The following is a 19,739-nucleotide window of genomic DNA, read 5'->3' on the forward strand; positions in this document are numbered from 1 at the left end:
GAAGGGGAGAGAGAGAAAGAAATAGTTAAAAAGAATCAGAAAGACCAGAAAGAGGAGTGGAGAAATGAGAGAGGAATACAAGCATACCAAGGAAAGGGGAAACGAAATGGGAGGAAGGGGGAGGAAGGAGAAATAGAAGAATATGGGGTTGAAACTCGTCTAGCAGCTAAAATTAAAGGGACCAATAGATAGGGATGGATCAAGGAGTGAGACTATTGACAGTAAATGTCAATGGCCTCAATGCTCCGGCAAAGAGGAGACATATATTAACTAAAATTGTGAAAACTAATGTGGATATTGTCTGTATGCAAGAAACACACATCAGATTGTCACATGTTAACTTACTGAAATGTCCTAAAGGAGGGAAATTGTTTGTAGCAGCCTCAGAGGAGAGAAAGAGAGGCGTTGCAATGTATGTAAAGGAATATCTCTCCCCAAAACAACTTTTCGCAGATGAAGAGGGACGAATACTAATGTTAGAGGTGGAAATATCTCAGAGTAAAGTTTTATTGATAGGAATTTATGCCCCAAATACTAAACATGAATTGTTCTTCCGGAAAATACAAAGCGAAATCCGTGACTTGGACTATGAGCAGGTATGTCTTCTGAGCGATTTCAATGCGGTTGTTAATAGGACACAATTACACAATTGTGTAATTACAAAGCAGGGGAAAGTCAAAAAAGAAACGGAGGACAAGATAGGATAATCTTACCAGTCATTTGCAATGAAATGAGAGAGGAATTAGGATTGCAAGACACATGGCGTGAGCACAATCCGACCAAAGAACAATTTACTTACTACTCATCTAGACACAAATCGTGGTCCAGGCTGGACATGATTTGGTTGACACAAGAACTTAACTCTTTAGTAGCAGAGACTAGAATTATGCCGAATGACTGGGCAGATCATAATCCAGTACTAGTTATATTAAAGAAAGAGGAGAAAAATAGAAGGAGGTGGATGATGCGGTCAGAGATTTTAAAAGAGACCGAGTTCATACAGAGGCTTAAAATAGAAATAACCCTGTTCTTTCAAGAGAATAAAACACCAGGAATGCCACTTCAAACAATATGGGACACGGTTAAAGCTTTTATAAGAGGGATTAGCATTAAATATATGGCCAATAAACATAAAAAAGAACAAGAAAGAGGTGAGCTAATAAGTAAACTAATAAAAGCTGAGGAACAATTACAAGATAACCCACTCTCTGCAGGGGCAAAAGAACAGATAATATTACTAAGGCATCAGCTTAATCTCCTGGAATTGGATAAATTGAAAGACAAGATAAAGAGAGCAAAACAAAAACACTTTGAATCAGCTAATAAATTAGGAAGATGGCTGACATTTAGATTAAAAAAAGAAAAACAGATTAGACGAATTGACCAATTGGAAGACAAGGAAGGGAACCTATTAAAAGATAAAAAAGGAAAGGAAAAAATTGCAGTGGACTTTTACAAAGAATTGTATAAAAGGGAGGAGATTTCATTAGGTGCAATAAAAAATTATATAGAGAATTCGGACTTACCCAAGATATCTAATTTAACGAAAGAGATACTAGAGGAGGAAATTACTTTAATGGAGATAGAAAAAGCAGGAAAGAAACAGGGGAATCTAAAAACTCCCAGCACAGATGGACTTCCAGCAGAACTATACAAAACAATGTTTGAGGTTATGGGAGAGCATATGAAGGATCTATTTAATGAAGTAATGGGAAAAGCGGAAATTCCCCATTCATGGAGAGAGGCAAATATTAGTTTGATTCCTAAGGAGGATCCCCCCCCCCATCAGATATAAAAAACTACAGACCAATTTCCCTTCTGAATTCAGATTATAAAAATTTTACTACAATTTTGGCAAATAGATTAAAAGGGTTTTTGAATGAATTTATACATATGGACCAAAATGGATTCCTACCATCACGACAATTACGGGATAATATGAGATTTATGTTAAATACATTGGAATACTACGAAGAACACCCAGGCAAACAGGTTGCATTAGTTTTTATAGATGCCATGAAGGCATTTGATAGAGTTAATTGGGATTTTATAATAGTGCAACTAGAATATATGGGATTTGGGCAGAAGTTTATAAATGCGATTAAAGCTATTTACTCTAAACAAGTGGCCAGATTATTGATAAATGGGGACTTGATGGAAGAATTTGCTATTGGTAAAGGCACAAGACAGGGATGTCCCCTATCTCCCTTAGTTTTTATTTTATCATTAGAAACCCTATTACGTAAAATAAGGAATGAAGAAAAAATTAAAGGCCTTAGAATTGGACAACAGGTATATAAAACCCAGGCCTTTGCTGATGATATGGTTTTTATCTTGGAAGAGCCCATAGAATCCTGTTTATACTTACTAGAGATAATCGAAGAATTTGGGGCTGTAGCAGGATTATTAATTAATAAAAACAAAACAAATATATTAACTAAGAATATCCCAGAAGAACCTAAGAGAGAGCTACAGGAGATAACTGGACTAAAAGTAGTTAATAAAGTTAAATACTTGGGAATCTGGCTAACTAATAGATGTTTCCACCATGGAAGATCCGCCCAGGAGACATCTCAACGCAAAGCAAGGCTTGCAACTTGAGAGGAGGTTTCCACCTCTAGAACAGAAGGCTTTTGGTGTCAAATTTGACGGGAATCCCCAACAACTAGGATTTTTCCTCGCACATGTACTGACCTACATGCAGGAGTATAGGAGGGATCTCCCTACAGAAGGCGCCAAAGTCAGGGTTGTCACCCTGGCTCTAGAAGGATCAGCTGCATATTGGATGGTGAACTTCCATAATGCAGATGCACTGGAGCTCTACAATTTCAATCATTTCATGACAGCCATGAGATGAAGATTTGAGGACTCCCTAGCCGACCGCAAGGCTAGAGACCACATAAGGCACATTAGACAGGGACGCCGTCCAGTCACCGAGTACATCGAAGAGTTTCATGATCTGACTTGCCACGTAGATTGGCCAGAGGAAATACGTGTGTTGGTTCAAGGATGGCTTAAATGACAGTGTACAAAGTGTACAAATGACACGACAGTGTACAAAGCCTGCATTGCCCACAGAGCCCCAATCTGCCTGGACAGCTGGTGTGTCTTGGCTGAGGAAGTGGAAATCGACCAAGCTCGAAACCAGTACTATGCAAACTGCTCCTGGAACAGATCCCTGCTGGAAGACAGAAAACCAAAGCTTGCTCTGCCCTGCCATGGGAAGGAAGGTCACTGCACAAATGAGTGCTGTATGAGAATGTCCACCTGAAAGAAGCAGGTCGGAGGGAAACCCTTAAAGCCACCACCGCGTTCCAAAGATATCACCTTGAAGACCCATGCAGTCGTTGAGTTCCCATCGGAATCAATTACGGTGCGAGGAACTCCAACCCCTCCGGTGGAGGAAACCAGTCAGTTGGAGAACGACTACAAAGACCCTTTGGTGAGTGGGGTTAACCCTGTCACACTGGAATTACAACTCCCTAAATCACCCCATTTTCCATTGTAGCTTATTGAAGCCTGAAGTCACCTCTGATCTTCGTCTGGCTACTACCCCTGTTCCGCCCCCTATTATGGTAGAGGGTGAACAACATTTTGAGATTCAGGAAATTCTTGACTCTAGGAAATTCCATGGGACCACTCAGTACCTGGTTGCTTGGAAACACCTCCCCTTCTCACACAATAAATGGGTTCACAAAAACACATGCCTGCCCCTAAATTAGTATGTATATTTCATCAATTGTACCCTGACAAACCTTGTTGATTTTATGTTTTGTCTCCCCTTCCCTCTTTTGTTTTCTTTCCGGTGGATTTCCCATTTTTCTAGGGGGTGGCATGTCGAGTCCCAGATATTTCTACAAGGACACTGGCATTTTGTGGGAGAAAGGGGGAAGGATTGGAGTGATCTGAATATGAAGTTTCTGTTTCCTGCATTACTGTGCTAATCTCTATATGAAGTTTCTGTTTCTCTGCAATGATGTGGTGTGGAAGGGGTTTGGTTAGTATTGCTTTAAATAGCTGGTTTTAAGTGAGAAGCTTCTGTTATTGCCTAGATTTCTTGTTTTCACAAACCTTTCAATAAAAGCTCCTTTTGGAACAACTGCAGTTTCAAGAGTCCTGCTTTCTTGGGAAGATTGGAGAGGACCTTACACCTTAATTATCAGTTTGTTTGTTTCTGAGATGAATCCTATCTAGCAGGACATTAAAAACAGCCATTGAATCCCAAACTAAAGCTGTATTAGCATATAAGATGACAATGGATTTAAATTCTCAATTGACTTCCAGAGAAACATTATGGTACATCCTTTTAAGATTTATTTGCGACCATGACAATGTTGAATCTTCTGTATAAATCATGTAATCCTCTCCTTAATCTATTCTATTTCAAAAAAAGTGATATTTTAAAAATTATTTTACTAGGTGCTTTTGTGAATACATCCCTTGATATATGGAAATTACCAGCCAATGTACATAGAGCTTCCTGAGACTATGATCTCAGGGAAGGGGGCTTCCAGCCAGTTGCAAAGTTTCTCTAATCTGTTAAGGAATGTTGAATTACTGGGTCAACATAAGCAAGAATTACGGACCCAATGGTAAAAGAAAGCTCAGGTCTGTATTAGTTGGAAACATGTGAAAGAGGCCTTCATTCTTTAGTGGATAGACAATGGTTAAGATGATGATGATTTGATATGAAATTCTCTACATACAAAGCCATTCACTGGCTTTGATTTGCTGAAAAGGGTGCCATCTTGAATCCTTGCTTGTTTTATGGGTGTTCTAATGATTCATAAGAATACACAAAGTTTAAGAAATTTTACAAACCTGGATTTTACAAACTTTTCTTGACTTTACTACATAAGTCAACATATGAGAAAATAAATTATAGTTAGTTAATAAGATTTTTACATTTCAGGAGAAGATTACTGAAGAATTTTTAAAGGGATTTTATTATTTCAATTTATAGCAATTGGATTGTACATATCAGAATTAGCAACAAAATTAGCACCTATTTCCTAATGAGGAATGACCCTCCCCCACAAAAAACACATTTTATTTATTTATTTATTTATTTAATTTATATACCGCCCTACTCCCGAAGGACTCAGGGCGGTGAACAGCCAAACAGTAAAAATACATAGATACAAAATTTAAAAACAAAGTAAAATCGAATTAAACAATTTGGCCCAAACAAATTAAAACACCCCAATCATTTAAAAACCTATTAAAATTTGCATAATTAAAAAAGGGAAAAGATTAGGCCAGGCCCGCCTGGTGGAATAAAAAGGTCTTAAGAGTGTGGCGGAAGGTGCGCAGATCCAGGATCCTCCGTATCTCCGGGGGCAGCTCGTTCCAGATAGTAGGTGCCCCCACAGAGAAGACTCTCCCCCTAGGGGCCGCCAGTCGACATTGTTTGGCCGACGGCACCCGGAGGAACCCGGGGTTCTATGGGGTACTGGCCGGTGGGAGGCTATTGGTGGTAGTAGGCGGTCCCATAAATAACCAAGTCCTAAGCCATGGAGCGCTTTAAAGGTGGTAACCAAAACCTTGAAGCGCACCCGGAAGACCATCGGGAGCCAGTGTAGCTCGCGCAGGAGAGGTGTTACATGGTAACGCCATGTCGCTCCCATTACCACCTGGGCGGCCGCACTCTGCACCAGTTGGAGCCTCCGGGTGCTCCTCAAGGGAAGCCCCATGTAGAGAGCGTTACAATAGTCCAGGCGGGAGGTGACGAGGGAATGAGTAACCATGCATAGGGAATCCCGATCCAGAAAGGGACGCAACTGGCGAATTAGGCAGAACTGATGAAAAATCCTCCCGGTCACGGCCATCAAATGCTCTTCTAAAGACAGCCATGAATCCAGGAGGACGCCCAAGTTGTGAATCCTCTCCGTGGGGGCCAATGATTCGCCCCCAATAGTCAGTGATGGCGCCAACTGACTATATCAGGATGTCGGAACCCACAGCCACTCGGTCTTGGATGGATTGAGCCTGAGCCTATTTCTCCCCATCCAGATCTGCACGGCCTCCAGGCACCGGGACATCACTTCAAGGGCATCGTTGGGGTGGTCCAGGATGGAGATGTACAGCTGGGTGTCATCAGCATACTGGTGGTACTTCACCTTGAAACCACAAATGATCTCGCCCAGCGGCTTCACATAAATGTTGAACAGGAGGGGCGAGAGGACCAACCCTTGTGGCACCCCACATATGAGGGGCCTCAGGGTCAACCTCTGCCCCCCTGTCAACACAGACTGCGACCGGTCAGAGAGAAAGGAGAACCACTGCAACACAGTGCCTCCCACCCCTAACTCCTCCAACCGGTGCAGCATGATACCATGGTCAAAAGATATCAAAAGCCGCTGAGAGATCTAACAGGACCAGGACAGAGGAGTACCCCGTCCCGAGCCCTCCAGAGATCATCTACCAACACGACGAATGTCGTTTCTGTGCTGTACCCGGCCTGAAGCTCGACTGGAACGGATCCAGATACGTTGTTTCATCCAGGTGCTGGGGGAACTGTTGCGCAACCATGCTCTCAACAACCTTCACCACAAAGCGAAGGTTGGAGACCGGACGATAATTAACCAACATTGCCGGGTCCAGGGAAGGCTTCTTGAGGAAGGGCCTCACTACTGCCTCTTTCAAGGCGGCGGGAAAGTCACCCTCACCCAATGAAGCATTTGTAATCCCCTGGAGCCAGCCTTGTGTCACCTCCCGGGAAGCCAGCACTAACCAGGAGGGACATGGATCCAATAAACAAGTGGTCGCGTTCAGTCTGCCCAGAATCCTGTCCACGTCCTCAGGGGTCACAGGATCAAACTCATCCCAGATAACCTTCTCAAGACCTGCCCCAGTCCCTCCCCCTGAGACTACCCAGTCGGAGTCCAAATCTTCCTGAATCTGAGTGATTTTGTCATACAGATACTGAACAAAATCCCCGGCTCTACCCTCCAAGGGGTCCTCCTGCGCTTCCTGGTGGAGCAGGGAGCGGGTCACCCTAAAAAGGATGGCCGGGCGGTTATCTGATGACGCAATAAGAGAAGCAAAATAACTACATTTCGCTGCTTTTATCGCCACTAGGTAATTCCTAATATGAGATCTTACCAGTGTTCGGTCCGATTCAGAAAGACTGGCCCTCCAACTACTCTCTAGGCATCTTTTCCACCGCTTCAACTCCCTCAGCTCCTCAGTGAACCAAGGAGCCAAATGAGATCGGCGCCGGGTCAGAGGCAGACATTAATTCCAATATTAGGTAACTCACCTACATAACTGAGACATGATTCAAAACAGCAGTGTAAGAAACAACAAGAAATAGAATGAATATAAATAAACGATAGCGTTATCTTTTCAATGGAACAAGCTTATATTCTGAACATTAATATTTTGAACTGGATAATAGTTAAATAATTTTAAAATTTTTAGGCTTCTTGGAAAATGATCACAAAAAGATAACAAGATCTGGAAATATTGTATCTATCTCAAACTATGCAGCAAATGGGGGCTATAGTCCAACATATATCCATTGGATTGGGGAAGGCTCTTGTATGATTTAATTTATAATTTAATTATTTATTATCCTGATTTTTATATAAGTAATTCAAGGATCTTTCCCCTTTTATTCCATCTTTTAAAATGTTATTCAATGTTTCTTGCAGAAAGGATAACCAACTTCTCTGATCCCCTAATATAAATCTTTTGTCTTTATATATTACATGAAAAGCAGAAATTGAACATGTGAAATATTTTGTTATTTTATATACCATTAAAGGTTTCCCTTGATGAATTTTGCATCAGTTAAAGACCTCTTATCAGAAAAAAATCAGAAAGAATTAGCACACTGATTGGTTGTATTTACATGTCATTCAGAAGTAAAAACCAACCACCCCCATCTTGGTCCCATTTGCTGGTCTAAATTCAGCCCATATATGGGTGTCCACAAGATGATAAATGCAGTATTTGCAACCTTTGTGAAATGACATCAGTGGTGGTATTCAGCCAGTTCTATCCGGTTCGGGCAAACCGATAGCGGCAGCGGCGGGAGGCTCCGCCCGGACGTCATCACATCCTGTTTTTGACACTCATGCACATGCAGGATGTGGCGTGTGCGCTCACATTTGTGAACCGGTAGCGAAGACAAGTGAAAACCACCCCTGAATGACAAGATACATTTAACATCTCTCTACACTCCCCCATCTCTCCTGCAAACACCCACCAGTACTTGCAATTAATTACAATTTAGAATACTATATAAACCCAATTTTGGGTATGGGTATTTTGGGTATGGGTATTTTGGTTCTAACTAACCAAATTTGGGTATTTGGGTTCTTTGAACCCAATTGTTGGCTTTTATAACTTATGTCTTTGGGGTTAGTGTTAATGCATAATGTACTGGTGCATAATGTACTACTTCCTTTGCATCAGGTATTGCTCAAACCACATTTCCATCAACAACAATTTACTTGGATCACACAATCAGCTGAATTTACATGACAGGCTGAGTCAAAATAAACCCTTATTTATGATTTAGTGTAAGAAGTGAGCCAAGTAATAATAATAATGTCTAGTAATGCACTTTAAAAAAGGACATATCTTTTATTGTTTATTTTCTAGCTCATGCGTTTCAGCTAACAAAACTGAAAGAGTTATAAAGGTTTAAGACATTTCTAATAAAAAGGCAAACAATAGCTATAGTCCCATTATATGTTAACCTATTATTAACCAAATCAAACTCATGGAGAAAAGGCTTCATTTTGAACAGCATGCTGGCAATAGTAACATATTTGAAAGAAAGAATGATACAATGATACCCTGGATGGGAGCCATTCAGTCTTTTTATATCAACATATTGCCTTTCACAGTGTAAAACTGTGATTGAGAGAAGATATAGCTAAATTTCTTGATCCCCATTTTCTTCTATTTACCCTATTATTTTGTGCTTATTTTACTTATTTTCTGACTCCAGAACATCTTATATAAAAAATATGATATTTAAAATTAGTATAATAATCTAAATAAAGAAAACTTTCAATAACTGTATAAGGAGTATAAAAATTAAAACACAGAGGGAATTTAAAACACTTATGTGACTTTATATAACCTTTGAGGCCCAGAAAGTAGCTTAATTGCTTTATCATTGGCTAGGAACAAATCATCCATTGTACATAAACCATCAAGATTGTGGCATATCAATTCAGGACTCTGCAGTTCCCCACATCCCCTGTCTTTAAATTCTTCTTATATTGTGATACACCTCAATTTGTTCAAAATTTTCCATATTCCATATGGGAGATGGTACACAAGAATATATTCTTCCATAAAGTTGGTCCAATTTTCATTGTAATTTTGTCATAATTTTCATAATTTTGATGGAATTGGTTCTGTCATCCACAAAAAACTTTGTCCTCAATTGGACTTGGAAATAAAAGAACTGCCACATTAAAGTTTAATTGCAATGATAAAAAAAGTTGATCAGGGATGTTCCACCTCCACTGTTCTTGAAAAGTGTCAGCTTGAATAAACCACATGTACCTCCCACAACAAGCCAGTTCTTTGAAGAATCCTTAAAGATAAGTGTCGAGATCCCACACTCGACACGTTGACAACGAGTGCTCCTGCAGATGCAAGATTGACACGATGAGGCTATGGGGGTGGGGGTTGGGTTAATTCTCCTAGCACAGATTGGTGGAGGGGGGTGTTAGGTAGGCAGGCGGACGGTCACCTGGCGGCCGCGGTAGGGTGTGGAACAGCTGCTATGAACTGTCACTGATGAGTGGGGCGTGCCGGCAAGGAGGAGCCTGGAAGGGCGGTGAGGGGCGCGATTATTTAAACAGCGTTAAGTGGCGCCGCCGCCCAACGCCGACTTTGTATTATCCTCATCTGAACTCAGCAACTATTTGCACCACTCTTGGACGCTGAATAAACCGTTTCCTGCTCCAAACCCTCATTGACTTGCAGCGTGGTTTATTTCCGACTACGGGTGACAGCGAGAGAGCTGAGAATAAGCTTGATTAACTCTTTTAATGCCATGCCAGAAACTGAACAAATGGGCATTATAAAAAGGCTAGGCAACCTGAGAGATCTATTAGAAACAACATCCAAAGCTGCAAAACGTTGAGCTGGTCACTCCAACTCCAAGAAAAAGACATATTTTTGAGAAATTTCCTGCTCCTCTATTTCAACATGGAATTTGTACTTGGAAGGGAACACTTTCTTCCCTTTGTTCCCTAATAAAGCATCATTCTACACAGAAAATGCAAGTAACAGGAAAAAAAACCTTAACAGACAGGAGCAAGCAAACTGAGGATGCCCTTGGAATTGAAGTGAGTCATAAGGAAGTCACCCTTTGGTCAATGCTTCCCAGACATAGACTATATTCTGAGTTGCTAGCCTACAAAAGCACCTTATCCAAATTGCTACTCTCCTCAAAACTTTTCTGTAACACTACAGCAATGAAGTGGTGAAGGTAAACAAATATCAAAGTGTGGTTTTTCTGACACTGGAAGAATTTTTTATAATGTCACTTCTATGGAATGACTGTAAAGTTTCGGTGTTTCACCCCAAAATTCTAATGCCCTTTCAACTATTTCCACTAACTATAAGCACAACATTCTATCCAGCTGCTGACTTGAAACATCACTGGCTGGAAGAATAGAACAGTGGATGAGGACCTGATTGAGTTTCTGACCTTATGGCATTCTACAAAACTTAGTTGACTACAGACGAAGAGAAGATTCAATTATCAGGCTTCAGTTCCTGGAAAGAAATATAGGACTAAGAAGTGGGTGTCAGGAGGACTGACTATTCTTGCCAAGACAGAGTTGGATTAGCAAACACAGGAATTGGTCCTCGGAGATGACTCTCCCCATTATTTAGCTGTCAAATCTTCTTATGAATCCTCTGAAATGGTTCTTCTGAATATTTATCTTCTGCCACAGTTATTTTCTCCTAATACTTGGGAAAATCTAAAAAAGGCAGTGTTAACTCAAATTACCTAAAGTCATCGTAATTCTAAACAGGAGACTTCACTGCCAAGATGGGGGCCTTCTCAAAAGATTTTGTCCATTTGAGTATTATTCCCGAAGATTATATAATAAATGACCCCTCCTCCCCCGGTTCTCTAGAGACCCCCCCCAAAAATACTACAAGTTTGCAACTGGTGTTCCTGATTTATAACCTTCACATTTTAAGTGGTAAAAAATCTGGTTTTATATATTCTTTTGTATATCATTCAGCAATCTTAATGTTTATATATTTGCCACATAAAACAAGACTGAATTGTTTTCAAATATCAAACATTTGTGAAAGAGGTTGAGTAACCATCAACCAATCACAGTCCATTTCCAAAGGAGATCTAATACTAATTTATACATGCCCCACGATAAGAGGATATTAGCTTATCTCAAAGGAGGCAGAATAGAAAACTTAATTGGGCCAAGGTTGATACCAAGGCATTAGCTATTTTTTTGAACTCAAAACAGGACCAGAGTTGGAGAAATTCAAGTTCCTCCTTTACCCAAGGTTCAGATAAAATCTTGACCCTTAGATAGATCCATAGATCTATGTCATTCACTGAGAAAAAATTTAATACACAACCATCCTACAAAAACCATCAGCAAGTAAGTTCAAATTGGTTTGAGTCTAACCGTTTATGTAGCAGAAAACTATTGAGGGCAGCAGTGCATTAGATCCTGGAATACTCTACCTTTAAAAACCACATTAAAATGCTAAAAATTAGGCGTAATTATAATGGCTAGCTTTTAATAAAGCCTCCTATAAAGTTAAAATACGGCCAGATCTGGAAATTTCAATGAAAGGGATAAATTCAATTTTCTTCTGGATGTTTTTATCGGGTTTATTGAAATAATGTAAGTTCCAATACAATATTCCTAATTCAGCCTCAATTTGCAAGGATTTTCATGCGACTTTATATTCTAATTCTAACCAGGGTCCCTCGCATAAATAAATTATTGATACCTTAGCTTTTAAAAACGCTTTTCTCACCCTGGTCTCCAAAGTCAGTATCAGAAATAAAATCTATAAAATTTTAAAATCTAATAAGATGTCTGGAAAAGATTTTATACTCCCAGAACCTTTTTAGACTCATATTGATTTGTGGGCCCCACCGTTAGCATGGGCTGTTCACCCATATAAATAATACAGGTTACATTCCAGTTAAATGGGAAGTTGCCATTATAGTCTCCCTATATAAAAAAAGAGACAAGGGGGACCAAATACAGTAGACTGATAAGCCTTAATGGAATTGTGGCTAAAATATATGAAAAACATCTGTTGAGTAAAATAGAAGACTTGAGTAATAGAAATCAATCTTTTAGTGAAGGAACGAGCTGGATTCAAATCGAAGCACTTCACACTAGACAATTGTTTGGTCTCATAACAAAACAAAACAAAATATAATGTTCTAGCCCCAAAGGACTATTCTAGCCCCAAAGCATTTTAATTTTTATGTCAATGATTTACTAGATTTCCTGTATGTCAAAGATCCATGATAAATTAATATCCTTCCATACCCCATTGGACATGGTTCCAATGGCCCATTCCCAAATAGGCCTGAGAAGACTACTGCAAAAGCTAAATACCTACTTTGCTCTTAATTCTTTAAACATCAGTAAGACCAAATCTAAAGTGATGGTATTTAGCATAGAAAGTGTGAAATATAACTGGTGGATAAATGAGGAGCCTACTGAGAAAGTAAATTCTTTTAGCTAACTAGGAGTGGTTTTTAAACATTGGTTTGATTCTAACTGTTTATGTAGCAGAAATCATTTTAAAAGAAGCTTAATAAGCCGAATAAGTACTAAAAGATGATACAAATTATTTAACTACAATTACCCAGGAACCTTGATCCCTATACTGAAAGTATTCAGGGGAAAAAATAGTCCCAATGCTGATTGTGGGGCCTTAATATAGTTACCCCACTTAAAGAAGTTCAGACCGTTTTTTAAAAGATGTGTATTGGGTAAAAAAACACATCTTATGGTCAGAGTGGGAAAAGTATCCATTTCCCACATAGTCATCTGAAACTAGTTTTCACTTACAGGGAAGAATATGAGGGAAGAATATCCATTTACTGGACTCTGATAGACTTCTCAGAGTATGCCTTATGTCCAGATAAGTATGCCCCAGCCCAATTTTCAGCCAGCTTTCCAAAGTTATTTCACAGCATAGGTTTTCTACACAGCAATGGCAAGGGAAACGATTTAAACAGAGAGTCCTCAATATTAGTGCTCAAACAGACCTGGAATTATTGGCTAAAAATAGATTGCTAAATTGGTTGGCTAATAATAAAACAATTTTAATCTGAAAAAATACTTGTCATTGAATCTGACACAATCTTTAAGAAGAGCCTATTCAAGGGCAAGATTTGAGTTATTGGAATCCATGGCCAAATATGGGCACTTCCACCAATGGTCATATTTTGAGAGAATTTCCATATGAACCTGCAAACCCCAGCCATTGAAAACATTTCTCATGTTTTGTTTTTCTGTCTATTGTACCCATCAGGCTTAAATACTTATCATCCCTTTTGGAAGGAACAGCCCACTGGGATCCAAACCACAGATTGTCGTATTTCCTCATAGTCTGAAACGTACGTGGAATTGCTAAGTTTATAATTAAGGCAATCAACTTACAAACCCTTACAAATTGGGATGCCTGCAAGGGAGATTCATTTATCTATTCATTTACTATTTTTCTGCAAAAACACACTTATATTTTATCACTTTAATTTTTGTACTCTTATCTTATTCCAAAATTAGATCATGTACTATATTTTATTTTATTCATAAAGTTATTTTATTGATAAGATAAGCAAGACTAATCAGTAAATAAGCAAATACTGTGTTATCTCTTACTTAATACTATAGATAAAATATTAGGATAAATAATGATACTGTTAGATATGGAGAATATCCAACCAGTAAATCTATCCTATGGAAGATTCCCATCTATCCACCCCTTAAGATGACCATCTCCTTTTCCTTGTCCCTTACTCCTACTTACCCTTCCAAGCCTATGGAGAAGTTTATCTCAAAGTTAAATATTGTCCTGTCCTCACAGGGCATTAAAATAGGTTTCCTTGTTGAGGAAGGAAACTTTTAAAATTAAAAAACATCCATACTTCCCATTAGCAAGTCACAAAATCATACTTTATATATAATGTGTCTGCTAAATCACATTAAACTACAGATTGACCAACCAAATTTTGCTGTACCATGCTCTATGAATTCAGCCTATGTGCTTATTTAGTGTTATAAATTAGGGCTATCAAATCTGGGCTGCCAAAATCTGGAATATCAGATAGATACCACTTATGAATCTTTTGCTGCCATCTAGTGGTCAACTGATTTTATCTTTTAAAAACCTTTTAAAAAGGTTATGTAAACAGGTAATCCTTGACTTACAATCACAATTGAGACCAGAATTTCTGTTGTTAAGCAGGGCAGTTGTTAATTGAGTCACACCCAATTTTGCGACTTTTTGCCATGGTTGTTAAACAAATCACTTGTAGTTGTTAAGTTAATAACATGTTTGTTAAGCGCATTTGGTTCCATTGATTTTGCTTGTCAGAGGCCAGTTGGGAAAGTTGCAAATGATGATCACATGACTCTGGGACACTGCAACCATTATAAATACATGCCAATTGCCAAGCACCAGAATTTTGATCATGTGATTGTAGGAATGCTGCAAGTTTGTAAATGTGAGTACCAATTGTAAGTCATTTTTTACAGTGCCATTGTAACTTCAAATAATTGTTAAATAATGGTTGGAAGTTGAGGGCTTTACACAGCTTTAGTCAGAAAAAAATTATCAGAAATTTTTCAAAGGTTTGAATCTGGACAATGTACAAACTCAACTTGATATACCTGCTTTTCTAAAGTTTAGCTCCTTTGGAGTTATATTAATTACTGGATGCATACAGTGAACCATAATGGTTTTGTTTTAACTCTAATTTAAAAAAATAGCCAGCCATCTTACTTTTCTTCTGTGATTAAAGCCTTGGGTGTTAAACTATATGAACATTTTGAAAGAAAATCTTGTGGCATCTTTTAGATTCATTAAAATCACAAACTTCAATGGGTTTTTTTCCTCTGCACTCTCTTTATAGCCAATTTAGAGTGCAATCCTATGGATCTCTACCTAGAAAAAAGCTCCAGGTTCAAGGGACTGACTTCCAAATACAGGTAGTCCCCAACTTACAACCATAGGTGAGTCTGGCAATTATGGTCGCCAGACTTGATGGTCATAAAGCAGATCACCACATTATCTTTTTTGCAGTGGTTGTTAAACATAGGCTATGGTCATAAATGAATGCAGCAGTCATTAAGCAAACCCATTGTTCGTTATTGGGAAACTGGAAGTAAACTCTGGTTTCAGGGGGGGAAAAAAAGTCTTAGATTGAGATCAAATGCCCACAGAGCCCTACAAACAGCTGTAAAACATCCAAAATGTGGTCATGTGACTGCGAGGGGGATAGCCATCTTAGCTTTGGAATCAGATCATAAGATGAGGACTACATGTAAGCTTGAACTTGTAAGCTTGTAAGTATATGACTCAGGGAGGGGTTCTACTTACCTTTACTACCGGTTCGCAACGGGATCGCACACATGTGCAGATTGCTTCTGATGATGTCAGGGTCAGTGGGCAAAGCCTCCCGCCAGTTTTACTACCAGTTCTATAGAACTAGTCCGAACCGGGGGCAACCCACCACTGATACAACTGCAGCTTCAGCTATTTCAAAGTAAGTGCTTGTGGCTCAAGACTTTATTTAAATGCAATGTGCAGTATAATACATAAAGAATCCTTTAAAATTATAGAGTTGTGTCTTTGTTTATTTAAAGGATTTATTTTCTATTCTTCATTTGAAAACTCTTTTCATACAAAACAAATCACAAAAATCCATATCTCTCATCTGTCAAAATCCCATTTAAATCACGAGGCCTTTGTTCAGCAGAATGATTATAAAAAATTGCTCAAAATGTTCCACATTGTTCTATTTTTACTTTGTTTAAACTTTCTTTTCATTGCTTTATTTTTTTATGATTGAGAGCCGCCTAAAGTAGCCCCATAATGGCGAAGAAATTTAATAATAATAATTTTTTAAAAAGGAAATAAAGAAAAAACAGGGTTAAGCTGAATGACAAGATAGAAAATTAATAGGACGAGTCAGGCATCTTATGAAGCTTGATAAAGACCTTAGGTATTTCTAAATCTGAGCTAAAGACGATGCATGGAAATACTTAGGAGCAATGGTGAATATTCGCTTCTTAACCTTCTTTACTTGTTAAAAGTCACTGTGTTCCATCTTCTACTTCCAGGAGTTCATCAAGGTATTCTACTACTTCACCCTAGGATATGTTATCAGAAAAAATAGGTTACTATTTTAAAAGTTTAGTTTTTGAGACAAATTTCTATTTAAAAATAAAATAAAATATAGAATTGACATTAATGCTGGAATAACCAGTTTGGTCTAATAATTAATCTTCTGGCCAGAAACCAGGAAACAGAGTTCTATTTCCACCTTAGGCGTGAAAACTGCTGGGTGACACTTTCTCCCAATTTCTCAAAGGTACTTTATTGTTTTTAATTTATCTAAAGCTTAAATGTAAAACTCTTTGAAAAGCTAGGCATACAACTTGACAGCAAGAACCCGTGAATGAAACAGAGGTTAGAAAAAGCAAAATGGCAAGGAAAAATGGCAATTATCATGGCAAAAAATTTACTTTTCCTTATATCTCTTTGATCTATCAAGAGATAATTGGAAATCATGCATAATTAGTTATATGGCATTATATTTTCATGGTCTTTGCCATTAAAGGGGAGCTGGATATGTCACAATATAATCAGGTAGTCCTCAATTTACAACCATTCACTTAGTGGCCATTTGAAAGTGCGATGGCGCTGAAAAAAGTGACTTGTTACCATTTTTCACACTTACAATCATTGCAGCATCCCATGATTACATTATTCAGACTTTAGATGCTTGGCAACTGGCATGAATTTATGAAGGTTGGTATTTCCAGAATCATGTAATAAACTTTTTCTGATCTTCTGACAAGCAAAGTCAATGGAAAGCCAGATTTACTTAACAACTATTTTACTAACTTAACAACTGTAGTGATTCACTTAACAACTGTGGCAAAAGCACATCAAATGGGGCAAAGTTCATTTAATGTCTTGCTTAGCAACAGAAATTTTGGACTTTTGGATGAAGTTGAGGACTACCTATAACTGTGATGGCGGACCTATGGTACGTGTGCCACAGGTGGCACGCAGCACCCTCTCTGTGGGCACACGAGTTGTTGCCTTAGTTCAGCTCCACTACACATGCGCACGCATCAGCAGCCAGCTGGTCATCGGGTCTCTGGCACGCATGCGCGGGGAGCATGAAGCATGTAGGGGGCTACGTGTGTATGCATGAGGGCGGGGTGCATGCGTGGGGTATGCATGTAGGGGGCCATGTGTGCATGAACAGGGGGCAGGGGAATGTGTCAGGGACCTGCGTGCATGCGCAGGGTGCGGGGCGCATGTGCGGGGGCCGTAAGCACATTACATTTTGAGGGTTTGGGGTTGCTTTAGGCACTCGCTCCGGAAAAGGTTAGCCATTACTGACCTATAGGCATGGAGAAATGCAAAAACATTGTGTTTTAATTTCAACATGTAAAATTCTTAAAAGCAAAGTCAGAAGCAGAAAAACAAGGGGGGGGGTGTCATAACCAACATATAACCTGATCCTTAGTTTCTTTTCAAAATATTAATTTTGCTTTAGTCTACTTTACTTACTTCTTCATTATCCATCACATACTCTTTAGCAAATTCATACATTTCTTTCTGAAGCATTGTTATGTTGTAATATCGAATGGCTTCCTAGAAAAAGAGCAGCAAAACTATGTGTTAAAAGCCGGACACTGTTTAAAGTCTCAAGGTCAACATGGCAAAAATACGGCTATTCTCATAGTATATGTCAATTCTAATCATGCTACTGCAGAAGTCTAGAATTTTTGATAGACTTGTTAGCCAATTAAACAGAATGCACTACTTTTCTTTCTAGACTGTAATAGGCCAATATTTACTTACAGCTCTGGGGTGGAAATCTTCATCTGCGAGTCCCCATTTATCTTTATGATATTGGTAATAGACAAGATTCTGTTTCATCACTTCATCTTTCTGGTCGAAAAGCATGTAACTAGCAACACATGGAGCTGCATTCTTCAAATCATTCACTGAATTAAATATGCAATAAATCAAGTCAACTTCTCAGAAAGGTACTATTACATTATAACAACATACAGTATACAAATATAATATTTTATTAAACACTTTCATCTGAAATCAGATCTCATGACTGAAATGTGATGCATAGTAGGAGTGCAACTTCTCAACTAAAAATATTCCATTTTAGTATTAAAAATAAATATCCCATGTTAGTCTTAATATCAGAATTATGAGCTATGTATTCTTTCTCTCTGTTCTTCTGCCTTTTTAATTTCATTCTGATAATGGTAATATGTTACAATTCAGCAGTGTCAAACTTGATTTCATTGAGGGCTGAATCAGTATTGTGGTTGTCCTCTGGGGGCTGGAGGGGAGGAGGAGGGGCGTGGCCAGGGTGGTCACAGCTGATTGGGCGTGGTCAGCTTGACGTAGCTCACGTGGGTGGTGCTTGTCCGGGCCAGGCAGTGTTAGGGAGGAAATCCAGGGGTCTCTGGTGAGTGGGGAGGAGGAAGGAAGGTGAGGCGAGGCAGGGCAGCTACAGCCAGAAACCATTGGCCACTGCATGCTTGCCCTTTTTGTGCATGGGGGAAAGGTTTCAGGCTGTAGCCGCAGCCTGCTGGACCCTCAGCTGTCCAGCTAGAAAGGCTGCGGTGCCAAGGAGTGTCGGGTGCACGAGAGCGGCGTTTTGCCAGCAGGCCCAGCAGGAAGAGGGGGAGGGCACAGAGCTTTCCCACCTGCTACTAGACCCAACACTGGTAGTGTTGGGTCTGGTAGCAGGTGGGGAAGCCTGGCTGGGCTTCCCGAAGCGTGGTGTGTGGCGGGGTAGGAAGCAGCACTAGTCCCAAGGCTGGAGGAAGAGGGCCATTCTGCGGGAAGTGGGCCTTGGCAGCGCCCTCCGACTCATCCCGTCATTTACCAGATGCCTCCAAGTGTCCCCGTCTGTGCATGGGCGCCACTTTATAGAGCGGTAAAAGGTTTGCTGCTGCCCCCTGCACCACCTCCTTTGGACTTGTTGAGGAAGGTCTCTGCGGAAGAGACACGGCAGGTGGGATCTGTCACTGCCAACGCTTGCCTCACGGGGTTGTTGGGAGCACTGGAGGGCAGGATCTATGCAGCTCTGAAGGGCAAGGGATGCAGGGCCCAGAGCTCCTGTGGGTGGCTCCTCACCTCACCCTCCCTGGCCTCCCACAATGGCGCTTGATATGGCTGAGCCAGGCCTTCTGGGAATGCCTGCAACCCTCAACTCAGAACAGAGATGCGGCGGGGGGCTGCATGACAGAAGGCCGCCTTCATACAAAATACAAATCCTCCTTGGTGGGGACATGGATGATGAGCCCTCCCCATGTTGTCTCTGCACATCCTTGTGATTGACAAGGCGGCAGTGCACCGCACCTCATTCTCTCCTTAACCAGGGGGCTGCCGCCACTACCACACAGAGAGCATGGGGGAGCATAAGGATTTCAGAGCAGCGGTTGGAGGGGCGCCCAGTTGGAGGGCTGGCACAGTGG

The 19,739-nt window shown here is 40.0% G+C and overlaps 2 protein-coding genes across 10 annotated transcripts in view; one reads left to right on the top strand and one right to left on the bottom strand.

Annotated features, from left to right (window-relative positions):
• UBP1 (upstream binding protein 1) overlaps positions 1–19,739 on the top strand; it is a 195,007-nt gene that overhangs the window by 153,613 nt on the left and 21,655 nt on the right. The window contains exon 16 of one of the 2 annotated variants that reach the window (XM_060686029.2): positions 13,522–16,050. The exons of the other annotated variant lie outside the window; for it this stretch is intronic. Within the exon in view, the coding sequence (XP_060542012.1) occupies positions 13,522–13,598 (77 nt within the window). The 3' untranslated portion in view covers positions 13,599–16,050. Of the gene's footprint in view, positions 1–13,521; positions 16,051–19,739 lie in introns of those variants that run through there. 2 annotated transcript variants of the gene reach the window in all.
• Positions 15,751–19,739, bottom strand: part of CRTAP (cartilage associated protein) — a 30,685-nt gene continuing 26,696 nt past the window's right edge. For 4 of the 8 annotated variants that reach the window (XM_087894127.1, XM_087894125.1, XM_087894126.1 and 1 more), the window contains 4 exons: positions 18,094–18,239; positions 17,800–17,883; positions 17,570–17,629; positions 15,751–16,364 (listed from right to left, as the gene is read on the bottom strand). In XM_087894127.1, the coding sequence (XP_087750253.1) occupies positions 17,615–17,629; positions 17,800–17,883; positions 18,094–18,239 (245 nt within the window). In that variant the 3' untranslated portion in view covers positions 15,751–16,364; positions 17,570–17,614. The remainder of the gene's footprint in view (positions 16,365–17,569; positions 17,630–17,799; positions 17,884–18,093; positions 18,240–19,739) is intronic. The other 4 variants (XM_060686067.2, XM_060686065.2, XM_060686066.2 and 1 more) reach the window with 1 other exon arrangement.

This window comes from Pantherophis guttatus, chromosome 4 (genome assembly GCF_059756535.1).
Source record: "Pantherophis guttatus breed Tessera chromosome 4, ASM5975653v1, whole genome shotgun sequence".
Classification (NCBI taxonomy): Eukaryota; Metazoa; Chordata; class Lepidosauria; order Squamata; family Colubridae; genus Pantherophis; species Pantherophis guttatus.